The sequence below is a fragment of the Hordeum vulgare genome, chromosome 6H (assembly GCF_904849725.1).
Source record: "Hordeum vulgare subsp. vulgare chromosome 6H, MorexV3_pseudomolecules_assembly, whole genome shotgun sequence".
Taxonomy (NCBI): domain Eukaryota; kingdom Viridiplantae; phylum Streptophyta; class Magnoliopsida; order Poales; family Poaceae; genus Hordeum; species Hordeum vulgare.
Window position 1 is genome coordinate 7,984,234 of NC_058523.1, and position 13,785 is coordinate 7,998,018.

The 13,785-nt window shown below is 46.8% G+C and overlaps 1 protein-coding gene across 1 annotated transcript in view; it reads right to left on the reverse strand.

Moving 5' to 3' along the window:
- Positions 1–513: 513 nt before the first annotated feature.
- LOC123404866 overlaps positions 514–13,785 on the reverse strand; it is a 37,509-nt gene continuing 24,237 nt past the window's right edge. Inside the window, exons 4-6 of the mRNA XM_045098806.1 lie at positions 907–1,940; positions 581–701; positions 514–537 (exon numbers count right to left, since the gene is read on the reverse strand). Of these exons, the coding sequence (XP_044954741.1) occupies positions 514–537; positions 581–701; positions 907–1,940 (1,179 nt within the window). The remainder of the gene's footprint in view (positions 538–580; positions 702–906; positions 1,941–13,785) is intronic.

The window sequence follows — 13,785 nt, forward strand, 5'->3', positions numbered from 1 at the left end:
TTATTATGGCTTCATTATGAATTTATGATACAAAGCTTAGCTTGTATAACTGGCTATAAAGTAATTTTTTTAAAAAAACTTACGACTCAGAGTCTAAGGTAGTAGAATCTAATCCATACATAAAAATAACAAATTCTATCTCTAAGAAATGGCATAGTCTATCTATAATAAACTGATCACGTGATAACAACTAAAGTTGGGCATTTGTCGCTGTCCACGATCCTAACAAAAACGGCACAGTTTCAAGATGTGGTGATAAAATAAGGAGGGTCTGTTTTGCCATGGCATTCTAGATATTCGGTGAAATCTCTGGGTTTTATTTTTTTCAGTTTATTGCTTATGTAGCTATGATTTAACCACAACAAAGCAAACTTAAGAGAACATGTTTCCACAGGGTTCTTACGATCAAGTATTACCCCGACAGAGCGATAGACCTAATTATTTGCAGGGAAACAAGTGCAAGGATGTGTATATGCATGTCAGTAATAGAAAGAACATAGTCAAGTTGCCAATTTAATAAGCAACAGACGCAGTAAACTAGATTAGTATATATGAAACCACACACAGAAATAATAGTTACCATTATAGTATGGCTCCTGGAATTAGGAAGCTCTATAAGAAATTCTTTAAGAGCACTGAGCCTCACTGGTCCCTTCATCTCAACAAAGCGGTGCCACTCAAGTGTAGATGGTTTTTCACCGCTGCAAAAGAGAAGCAACTTAACAATGAATTAAGAATGCTGTCAAAACTTTGTCTGATGCTTTAGGTACGTAATGGACTGGTGTGTTGTTTGCTAAAACTAAATAAGGAAATTACAAATGGAAGTACATTTTGTAGTTAATTGTGTATCTCTCTAACGAAATTTAATTGCGTACAATTACTATAAGCAAGGATAGTGAAACAAACCTTCTGAAGATAGCAATAATATTTGTGGGCGAAGACCCATGCTGAATTGTTGCCTCCCATATACTGTCATGCGTCAATGCAACATCAGGAGTTATCTCACACTGCATAGCAGATTCAGGAGTCAAGCCATTAACAGTATGTGATTCTTCAGCATCCACCATTTGAGGGGGGGATTTGGGTAACGCATCTACCTTTGGTTCTTCAACTGGATCCAAAACTGGAGCTGGTTTGTTTATGGGTGATTCTAACTTGGATTCACAATAACCTCGTGGAGATGGCACGTCCTCAGAATGAATTTGGAATTCTGAAACAGCAGTCGTGTTCATAGTTTTGGGGGGAATTGCTGAGTTAACTTTCTCAGCTTTGTTACTATTACGATCATCTTGCAGCATGGCACCGACGGGCTGATGTTTAGAATGTGGTTCAGAAGCAACGATCCGCAGGAAATCAGAGAATGAGACGATCTCTGGCCTATTCAAGCCATCATACCTTGGTTTCAGCAAAAGATCATTTATCTCGCTTGCTAGATATTCTAAATCATTTGATCTATTACCGTTCCACGTCCCAACAACTCCACCAGCTTGCACAGTATTGTTGTCCAATTCCTTGATCTCCTTGCAGTGTGCACTTGTTTTACCATCGGATTTGGTTTGAATCGCAATAATAGGTTCTGATGGAACATAAGGATCATCGCCAGGCCCAGCTTGTACCGGAAAAACATCGTCAGTTTCTTCTTCCACCTCAACTTGAAATTCTCCCTTGCGTGTTCTCCTCACCAAGCGCCTGTCATCCACTTGTATATCAGGAAGAGGAAACATTTTTGCAAGCTCTTGGACAGTCATTGAACATAACCATTTAGGTGATATTTGTTCAGACAAAACCCGCTCCCTCAGCGCAGGATTGTGTCTATCTTCCAGATTAAGCACAAGTGATGTGCCTTTCTCCATGTATTTCTTGCTACCTCCGAATAATTTGAACAGCTCCTCTTCAATTTTAGATGCTAAGCTTTGGGTCTTACGAATCCTGACCTGTTCCTTTTTTTCTGCTGCCGCGTCAGTGGTGCTAATTCTTCTGTTAGACTGCAGCCCAATCTGAGATACATCATCATCATCATCATCATTATCTTTACGTGGATCAGCTCCTTTGATTCCTTGCATTCTGCTGCTGGCAAAATTGACAAAAATGACCCTGGGGGGAAAGAACTCACGGAGTGATCCCTCGCGGGAAATATTTCACCCGCCTGACCCTTTTGTGTGGCGCCCGACACCTAGGCGCCACACTACACTGTGTGACGCCTAGCCATTCGGTGCCACACCCCCCGACCACCTGGCAGGGAGGGCCCACCCCCAGGCCGTGTGACGCCTAAGCCTCAGGCATCACACATTGTAATGTGTGGCGCCGAACGCTTAGGCGCCACACATTGACTTAACTGGCCACGGGCCAGCCCCCCTCCCCACCCCCTCCCCATTCCCCTCATTCAAACAGAAACTGCAACGGCGGCGGCTGGCTCTCTTCGAATCCCTAATCCCCTCCCCCATCTCCTTCAGGTCTGGTGATTTCTTCCTCGGATTGATCCCCCAAGGTAATCTCCTCCCCCATCCCTTCCGTTTCCCATCCTTCTATCCAAGTGTATTAGGTTTTTGTTGAGTAGATTGATTTGAGTAGATTGATTTGAGTAGGTTCTTAGGATTTGACTAGTTAGGATATGAGTTAGTATATGAGTAGATGAGTAGTAGTAGTTCATATTTGTAGTTAGTATTAGTAGTTAGTATATGAGTATATTAGTAGTAGTAGTTCATATTTGTAGTTAGTATTAATAGTTAATATTAGTAGTTAGTAATAGTAGTTAGTATTAGTAGTTAGTATATGAGTATATTAGTAGTAGTAGTTCATATTTGTAGTTAGTATATGAGTAGTAGTAGTTCATATGAGTTCTTAGGATTTGAGTAGTTAGGATATGTAGATTAGTGGATGAGTAGTAGTAGTTAGGATATGTAGTTCATACGAGTTCTTAGGATTTGTAGGATGGTGTAATTTTTTGAATATGACCCTTTTTTGAATATTAGTTAGTATATGAGTAGACGAGTAATTTTTTGAATATGATTATTTTTTTGTGATTTGTAGGATGGTGTGGCTTCTGAATAATGTTTATGACGTTGAACACCGGGCCTATTTCATGTCGGAGAAGAAAATGGTAAGTAGAAAATGATTAGTAGATGAGTAATTTTTTGAAAATGTAATAAGCACTTGATATCTTCTTCTCCTAACTGTTTGCAGGAGCTTACGCCCTTGAAGATCCGGTCTCATGGGGCATCGTCTGTAATGCAGTACGATGAGTGGTACACCCCGTACATCGAGATGACATGACTCCTTCCATTCGTGCAGCTTGTGAGTCGGTCAACGCCCAATCTGAACGCTGCGGCAGTCACATCACTTATTGATCGTTGGAGGCCGGAGACACATAGTTTTCACCTCCGGACCGAAGAGATGACGGTTACTCTTCAAGATGTTTCCATGATCACCGCACTTCCGATCGAGGGGAAGCCTCTTTGTATGAGCACTAATTCCGAGGGATGGCGGCAACAAATGGAGGCTCTTATTGGTATGTCGCCGCACGAGCCGGCGGTAGAAGATGGAGGGAAGAAAGATAGAGTCCCGGCCGGCGCTCCTTTCACTTGGATTGCCGCGAACTTTGCTCATTGTCCTGAGGACGCAGATGACGAGGTGATCCAGAGGTATGCTCGCGTGTACATGTGGTACGTCATCTCTAGGACTATCTTTGCTGACGGCACAGGCAAGAATGCTCCATGGATGTGGCTGAAGGCGTTGACTGTTTTCGACCACAAGTTCAGCTCGGGCTCGGCCGCACTGGCTTACTTGTATCGACAGGTAATAAATTGTTAGTATTAAGTACTCTCTGTTGTCTTTTTTTGCTAAACTGATGCATGTTTGTTGTTACTTGTAGTTGGACGATGCTTGTCGCAGGACGACAAAGGACGGTGGAGTTGGTGGTTGTATGCTCCTACTTTCAGTATGGAGCTGGGAACGCCTACCTGTTGGACGCCCTAAAAGCTCGTATCGGAGGTGGCAAGCTAAGTGAACCTATTGTACAAGCAATACACCAACGAGATGGATTCGCTTACCCCCGAGCAGGTAAGATGGTTTCAGAGTTGACTTCCAGCTTTTATCTTGTGAGTAAAATGAATTGTGCCTTTTATGTTGTGTTGTAGGTGGAACGGGAGCCATATGGTGTCAGGCCAAACTTTGGTGATGCACACACGTTCGAGCTCAATCCACTATGCGTGCAGGAAAGACATCTTTGGCTAATGCGTTGTCCCCTTATATGCAATTGGGCGGTTGAGTTTCATCTCCCGCATCGTGTGATGCATCAATTTGGGTACTTTCAGCCACACCCGCCGGAGTGGGTGGACATGGACACACAGCTTCACAGGTAACAAAAAAGAAGTACTGATTAGTTTTGTCCTTAGTGTTGAGCGAGCTACTGATGTGTTTTGTTAAAAGCAGGTTGGATAGGATGAGGCAGTGAAAGATCAAGGATTGGCAGAAGCATCATAAGAGCTATGTCATTAGCTTCGAGCAAAGTGTGCAGGCATCTTCGAGCATACGACGAACCCAGTACCGCCAGCATTGTCCGCTTGCGTTCAACAACTACGTAAGATGGTTTCAGGAGAGTACTCGTGTCGAGATTTGTCCGCCGCCTTACGAGGAGGACATATTGGAAGAACCCACTGAGTATGATGCACTTGCCCAAGGCCGTTACAACAAGTTAATTCACGAAGGGTACCAAACTTCCTTCGCCCCTGTCCTGAACTTTGTGGTAAGTGTACTCACCTATGTTAAGTATGAATTCTAGTACACCTATTCACTTGCATGTCATTGTCTTGTGATCATAGCGCAAAGAGGTCAAGAAACAAGCTGATGAGTCCGAAGATATTCTAGATAACACACCTGGAGGAAAAAAGGGAGAATCTGCACTTCGTCTTTTCATAAAGGTGTTGTGTCATTATTATTATTTTGCCCACGAATGCACCATTATAGGTTACCTTATATATGTCATTTATATTTGAATCTAACAGTAACAGGGCCAGAAGTTACGGCGCCTATCCAACATTTTAGGTTGCCGTGACCCTGAATATGTTTCACCTTCGAGATCCGGTTCATCCGAAAGAAATACTCTAGACGATTCAGCTTCTTCGGGCGCTCGTATGGACGATGGTGATATTACCTCCGCAGCTAATACCCAAAGAAATACTGTAGAGGATGATGTTGACACTCCTGAGGTATGACATAGCCATAAAACATTTTGCACTTTGAACCTTCTGTTGGAATTATGCCCTAGAGGCAATAATAAATATAGTTATTATTATAATTCCTGTATCAAGATAATCGTTTATTATCCATGCTATAATTGTCTTGAATGAAGACTCATTTACATGTGTGGATACATAGACAAAACACTGTCCCTAGCAAGCCTCTAGTTGGCTAGCCAGTTGATCAAAGATAGTCAGTGTCTTCTGATTATGAACAAGGTGTTGTTGCTTGATAACTGGATCACGTCATTAGGAGAATCACGTGATGGACTAGACCCAAACTAATAGACGTAGCATGTTGATCGTGTCATTTTGTTGCTACTGTTTTCTGCGTGTCAAGTATTTGTTCCTATGACCATGAGATCATATAACTCACTAACACCGGAGGAATACTTTGTGTGTATCAAACGTCGCAACGTAACTGGGTGACTATAAAGATGCTCTACAGGTATCTCCGAAGGTGTTCATTGAGTTAGTATGGATCAAGACTGGGATTTGTCACTCCGTGTGACGGAGAGGTATCTCGAGGCCCACTCGGTAATACAACATCACACACAAGCCTTGCAAGCAATGTGACTTAGTGTAAGTTGCGGGATCTTGTATTACGGAACGAGTAAAGAGACTTGCCGGTAAACGAGATTGAGATAGGTATGCGGATACTGACGATCGAATCTCGGGCAAGTAACATACCGAAGGACAAAGGGAATGACATACGGGATTATATGAATCCTTGGCACTGAGGTTCAAACGATAAGATCTTCGTAGAATATGTAGGATCCAATATGGGCATCCAGGTCCCGCTATTGGATATTGACCGAGGAGTCTCTCGGGTCATGTCTACATAGTTCTCGAACCCGCAGGGTCTGCACAATTAAGGTTCGACGTTGTTTTATGCGTATTTGAGTTATATGGTTGGTTACCGAATATTGTTCGGAGTCCCGGATGAGATCACGGACGTCACGAGGGTTTCCGAAATGGTCCGGAAACGAAGATTGATATATAGGATGACCTCATTTGATTACCGGAAGGTTTTCGGAGTTACCGGGAATGTACCGGGAATGACGAATGGGTTCCACTAGTTCACCGGGGGGGGGGGGGGGCAACCCACCCCGGGGAAGCCCATAGGCCTTGGGGGTGGCACACCAGCCCTTAGTGGGCTGGTGGGACAGCCCAAGAAGGCCCTATGCGCCATAGGAAGAAAATCAAAGAGAAAAGAAAAAAAAGGAGGAGGTGGGAAAGGAAAGAAGGACTCCTCCCACCAAACCAAGTAGGACTCGGTTTTGGGGGGGAGACCTTCCCCCCTTGGCTCGGCCGACCCCCTTGGGGCTCCTTGAGCCCCAAGGCAAGGCCCCCCCCCTCTCCCACCTATATATACGGAGGTTTTAGGGCTGATTTGAGACGACTTTTCCACGGCAGCCCGACCACATACCTCCACGGTTTTTCCTCTAGATCGTGTTTCTGCAGAGCTCGGGCGGAGCCTTCTGAGACAAGATCATCACCAACCTCCGGAGCACCGTCACTCTGCTGGAGAACTCTTCTACCTCTCCGTCTCTCTTGCTGGATCAAGAAGGCCGATATCATCGTCGATCTGTACGTGTGCTGAACGCGGAGGTGCCGTCCGTTCGGCACTAGATCGTGGGACTGATCGGGGGACGGTTCGCGGGGCGGATCGAGGGACGTGAGGACGTTCCACTACATCAACCGCGTTCACTAACGCTTCTGCTGTACGGTCTACAAGGGTACGTAGATCTCACATCCCCTCTCGTAGATGGACATCACCATGATAGGTCTTCGTGCGCGTAGGAAATTTTTTGTTTCCCATGCGAGGTTCCCCAACACCTTCAACTTTGAACTTTCAACCTTCATATGTATTAGGTTGCGGACGGGACGATGTTGAAGGCTTTCCAACGCTCCGCTTACATGTTGAAGCCTAGGAAGGAATTTAGGCGGTACTCATCGGATGATTATGCGAAAGGAAAGAACCCGGTCGCCGGGGGCTCTCTTTTTCAAGGATGAGAAGCATGGACGATGAGGATGAGTCGGATGACACGGAGCAATTTGTGGTTGCCAGAAGAAAGAAGCTAGTTTCTAAGAGGGGACGAGGCCCCAAGATGTGAACCGGAGCCATTTGGAGTTGGTGTTGCACTTGTGTTGTGAACCATTTACTTTTGTTGTGAACTATTTCGAGTTGTGAACCATTTAGTTGCTGTTGCACTTGTTGTGAACCATTTAGTTGCTGTCTAAATATATGATGATGATGCTGTCAAAAATGTTGTCTAAATATATGATGATGCTGTTGCACTTGTTGTGAACCATTTAGTTGCTGTCAAAAATCCTGTATTGCTGTCAAAATTAAGCTTCCAGCAGGTTTTCACATGCGTGGCGCCCACGGCTTAGGCGCCACACATGTGCAACGCCCAAGGCTTAGGCGCCACACATGTGCAAACCTACTGGCATCTCAAAGCACACTATTTCCCGCCACCTTTCCCTCCTCCGTTCCCGCCAAAATTTCCACGTCTTCTTTCCCGCCACCTTTCCCTCCTCCGTTCCCGCCAAAATTTCCACGTCTTCTTTCCCGCCACCTTTCCCTCCTCCGTTCCCGCCACCTTTCCCTCCTCCGGTCTATAAATGGAGGCATTGGACTGCCTTCCTCCGTCATCCAGCCTCACTTGAGAACACCACCACCGCTTTAGTCAATATGAGTTTGCCTTGCTCGGATCAAAGCATCAGGCCTAAGAAAATGAAGAGTGCGAGTTTGCCTCGGGGTGTGGAAGCAGTTCGATGTTGGTGCGGTGATCTCTGCAAGGTGAAGGAGGTGGAGCATTTTTCAGATTGGTTGGGCATGAAGTTTTTCATGTGCGCCAATTATGAATCTGATGCACCCGAATCTATTTCTGCGTACATCAGGCCTCCGGTATGCTCAAGTCATCCAGATTATTGTTTACTTGATATTATTGTTTACTTGAATCTGATCCTCCTGGTAGTCTCCTCCTCCTCTGTGCATGTACTATCGTTGGATTGACACGGAAATGCCGGACTGGGCGGTGACCGAGATTCGTGAAAGAGGTCGCCGTGCATGGGCTAGCTGGGACTTGGAAGAGCGCCGCGAGAAGGCTGAAGCAGAGGAGAAAGCAGCGCAGAAGAAAGAGTGGGAAGAGTACTGTGTGGAGCAGAGGGCTTTTCTTGATGAGATGATAAGGAAAAACCAAGAAGAGAAACTACGGCTGGAGGAGGTTTACAGACAGCGGGAACAAGCCCGTGAAGCTGAGAGGGAGAGAAAGAGAGAAAGAGCTCGTGCGGCCATGGCAGCAGAAGAAACCAGTGATGGAAAAGGAAAATATCCAGGTTGGACTCAGTAGATTTCACGAAGTTGTATGAGCAAGTTGTATCTTAATTTCAGCAAGTTGTATCAGCAAGTTGTATCAACACTTGAGAAGACTAAGATAAGGATAAGGATCAACAGAGTCTTGATGAAATGAGAAACATAGTCTTGATGAAACAGAGAACAAAGTGAAACTAAGACCAAAATGAGAACAAAGTGAAACTAAGACCAACATAGTGAAACTAAGACCAAAATGAGAACAAAATGGGAACATAGTGAAACTAAGACCAACAAAATGAGAACAAAGTGAAACTAAGACCAAAATGAGAACAAAGTGAAACTAAGACCAACAAAATGAGAACAAAGTGAAACAGAGTACCAGCACTTGAGAGCCAAGTTATTAAGACCAACAAAAGGATAAGGATCAAGGATGAGCATGACTCATCAAAAGAGTAGCCAAGTTACTCTGTTTCACATGTGTGACGCCTAAGCCTTAGGCGCCACACATGTGATGATGTGTGGCGCCTAAGGCTTAGGCGCCACACATGTGCAACGCCCAAGGCTTAAGCGCCACACATTCTGTCATGCTAAAAACTGCAGCACATAGTGGTGGAGGAGTTCAAATATACATCACAAATATGCACAAATATACAACACAATAATACTAGAGTTAAAACATACAACACAAAGAGGGTGGAGTTCAAACATACATAGGGTTCTTAAAGAACATATGTCCAAAAGTGCATACATAGTGGAGTTTCATAGTAAGAAAGCGCGGAAGCGAACAAGGTTCAACAACACATAGGGTTCAACAACACATAGAATAGAAGCATCCGGCTCTATTGGGTCGAGCAAGGCCCCTTTCCCTTCTTCTTCCTCTCTTCTTCCTCTTCCTCTTCCCTTTTGCGCATTTTTGAAGCCTCTTCCTTAACCCTCTCCGTGAAGCGTTGATGTTCCCGCTCTCTCGTTGCTGCGCCCTCTGCCCACATCTTCTTAAAGTTAGCTTCATATTCCTTTTTACGTTTCTCTAGCGTCTTCCTGTCATTCTCCTTTATCCTAGCCTCATATCGCTTATGCTCAGGGAACATTTGCCACTCCTCATCCATCTTTGCCTTATGCTCCTCATCCTTCTTCTTTTGCGCTTCCGCTGCATCCTCCTCTCTCAACTTCTTTGCAGCCCTCTCCATCAACCGCTGCTCCTCACTGGCTGCATTCTTCTCCTCCCCCACTCCGCTTTTGCCTTGTTGGGTTGAGAAGCGGCCATACCTACAAAACATGCATCAAAGCTCATAGTTAGTAAAATAACACACAAAGGAGCATGAAAAACAACATGATAAAGATAAGTCAAATATGTGACATACGGAAATGGTCCTCGTAGGTATCCACGCATACCAATCCTAGTAAGTCCACCACCTATCCCACCACTGCCTCTAGCAGCACCACCACCTATCCCACCCCTGCCTCTAGCACCACCACGACCTATCCCACCCCTGCCTCTAGCAGCACCCCTGCCTCTACCACCACCACTTCCTCTAGCACCACGTCCTCTAGTAAGCCCAAGTCAGCTAGGAACATGTTGAGTAGGAACTTGTTGGGTTGTGCTTGCTTGACCCGTCCCTTGTTGGCTCGTGCTTCCTTGACCCGTCCCTTGTTGGCTTGAACTTGGTTGGCTAGGACTTGGTTGGCTTGACCTGGAATCATTGTTTTTGGACTTCTTCTTTCGCATCGTACACCTTCTTGTGTTGTGCCCTGTTACACCGCAATCTCCACAATGTGATCTCTCAGTAGGCTCTTGGAATTGGTTGTTCCCCATTTCTCTGCCACCACCATGGCCCCATCCATCCATGTATCCTCTAAAACGCTTTGTCTTTCGTCTTCCCAGTTTCACAACCTTCCACTCCGGGTCGGGCCATAGTTGTACTCCATGATACTCCGGCCATTGTGATTGGTCAAAGTATGGTTCAAATCTAGGAGCCCATGTATGCTTCGTGGTCATGATCGAGAACTCGGACTCCCTCACGGTTAGTGGATGGTTGACGTCCACATTCCTACTGCGAGCTGTCGTGTACAAATGTGAGCATGCGAGATGAAGCAACCTTGGCCTCCCACAAGAGCAATCACACAAGGATAAAGATACCTTGAACACCCTGTTTCCGTGTTGCTGGCCATCGTTTGTTGTTCCTCCGGGCTCATTCACTTCGTATGTCCAATCCTCGTTGTTGTACAGGGTAGCCGTTTGGGAGTCAGCCTTCCGTGATTGAAATACCATCCATTTGTCAACTTTGGTGGAAACTGGTACTTATACTTTTTCTTGTTCTCTCCCGCAATCTGATCATCTGTTTCTGGCGAGTACTTTAGAAAGTATGCTCTCAACTTGTCGAATGTGTATTGAACTATTGCCGTCACCGGCAACGCACGGACACCCTTCAACACCCGGTTGAAGCATTCTGCCATGTTACTTGTCATTTGACCATATCTTCGGCCATCTTCGTCATAAGCTCGTGCCCACTTGGCCCGAAGTTCAATGTGCCTGTTAAGAAACTCAAGCCCACCTGCATCAAGTTTTTTGTTTACAAGGAAAGCATTGTACAATCTTGCAAATCGTTTGTCCGAAAATGCTTGACAACAATCTTGAAGATCATCCGCCAACTCCTTGCTACCACATGCCCGGTAGAAGTTTGCACAGAAATGCCTCATGCACCATCGACGATGCAAAGGAGCATGGCCGGGAATGACAATGTCAACCGCGTTAAGTATGCCTTGATGGCAATCCGATATGACACATATTTCCCTCTCAAACGGTAATACTTTGGTTCTCAATATTTGCAAGAACCATTCCCAGTTAACATTGTTCTCTGCCTCAACCAAAGCAAAAGCCAAAGGCATCAACCGGTTATTGGCATCACTTGCTATTGCAACCAACAAAGTGCCCTTGAATTGTCCGGTCAAAAACGTGCCATCGATGGAGATGACAAGACGACAGTACTGGAAAGCCCTCACACATTGCTCAAATGCCCAAAATGCACGGCCAAATACGCGGACCCTATTTCCATTGAGAATCCTTGTTTTTTCCTCATACGGCTCGACCACATGAACCATGCCCGGGTTAGTGTGGGCAATAGCTCCCAACAACCTAGGTATGCGGTTGTATGCTTCCTCCCAATCACCATACAACATCTTGTACGCTTTTTATGCTCATTGTAGGAAGAGAGGAGATGGAGTTGGAAAGCCTATAAGCGATGAACTCGGAGGTGAGTTATCTATGGCTTTGCGACGAAAGGGCACCATCAACCCTCTTGCCTCGACACATGTGAGGCATACAACTAACAATGTGTGACAGCCCGATGCCGACATTCCAGAAGATTCCCTTTCCTTTCCGTTTTCGTCGTGCGTCTGTTTTATTTTGTCGCATCATCATCGCATCATTCGCATCATCTGCATTGCATCGGCATCTCCGTTGCCGCCAGTTTTCAAACGTTGCATGCGTTGTTAGTTGCCGGTTAACGTCGTTGTTCGTTCCGAGCCTAACCGCACACGCACGCGCCCGCGGCTTCGTTCGAACCCTGTTTTAAAAGTGCGATTAAAACTTTCTCTGATTGGGGTGAAACTTGGCATGCGGACGTAATTAGATATAGCTAGGCCGCCTCTCAAATTTCGTCGCGATCGGAGACCGTCTGGTACCCGGCCGGTCGACCGTAGCGGCACCATATTCGGTCTACCGCCGGACGTTTTTCGGTGTTTTAAAACCGCGTTGTCGCGCCGCACTGTTTCCCTCTCTTCCCCGGCTAGCCTACTCTACACGGTCACTTAGCCGACCCCGCGTTCGAGTTCGTACGATTCCGATCGAGTGGGCGAAAACGGGGCCGGATTCGGACAACCCTAGCCCCGTGTCTATAAATAGACACACTCCCCTTCCTAATCTGGCCTAACCCTAGCCTCCTTGGGATCCGCGCCCAGCCAACCAGCTCCCCGCCGCCTCCTTCCCTGTCTCCTTCCTCGCGCGGCCCTCCCAGCCCAGATCAGGGCCCGCCCGAGCCCATCTAGGCCCGGAGCAGCCCATCTGCGCGCCGCCTCCCCGCAATCCCGCAGCTCCTCCTGCCTCCCGTGGCGCCCCGCCGTTCCCGTCGCCTCGCCGGAGGTCGCCGCCGCCCCTCGCCGGAGATCGCCGACACCCCGCGCCAGGTCGCCGCCAAGCCAGCCTGTCGCTCGCCGCCAAGCTTGCTGCCGCCTCCCCGTCTTTTGCAGGAGCCGCCGGCATGGAGAGCCGCCGCCGGCCGCTGGGTGCCCCGCCGGTCCTTGGATCTGGCCGGGATTCAGCCCCTCGGCCCGGTCCCGCCGGCCGCCGGGTGCCTCGTCGTCGCCGGTTGCCGGAGCTTCGCTGCCGCCAAGGAACCCGCACGGGAGCGCGAGCAGTTCGCCTGCTCGGCCTGCCCCGTCGCCTCGCCCGTGGGCCTCCACCTCGCCCGGCCCAGCAGATGCAGCTGCCACTCGAGGCCAGCCTCCGCCTCGGCCCACTGCTCCCTTCGAGGCCCAGTCTGCTCCAGTCCCTCCAACCGGCCCAGAGGCCCCCATGGTAAGCCCCGCCCCAGCACATTTTAGATATGTTGCGCCACAGTTCGGCCCACTAGGTAATTTAGGATGTTTTAGGAATTAAGTAATTCCAGTAAATAGATGGTTATTAGAAACGCGTGTAATTTTAAATTCGTGTGTCGGATCGGAGAGTATTATATATGTAAAACGTGTAGTTTCTCGAGTAGAACCCGTTTATAAAACCTGCATAATTATTTGACGAAGTTTAACGTGCCAAACGCCTAGTTTTGCGTGCTGCTTCAATAGGATACGCCCCGTATTTAATTTCCGTGCAAGTCCGGATTGCTAGAGTGCCGTATTAGAAATGCCCATGTTTTAGGAACCAATTTTCCATGCATTTTAGAGCGGTCATTTGTATTTTTGCGTGTAGGATTTTTTCCTCTAGTTTATTTTGTCGTATATAGGTTATTATCTCGCATTTACGTGTGGGATTATTTTGTTGTTGCAACCCCACATATAATATATGTTTCCAGGGTAGAAAAATCCGGATTTTTCTGTGCCACTAGTTTTAGCATTTGAGTAAATTAGTTCGCGAGATATTTTGCCATGTTGCCCTTTTGTTAATTCGTAGGATTTATTCCGTGCGACGTTTGACGGAGTTGTCAACTAGAGAGTTGATCTTGGATGTTTTGTTTA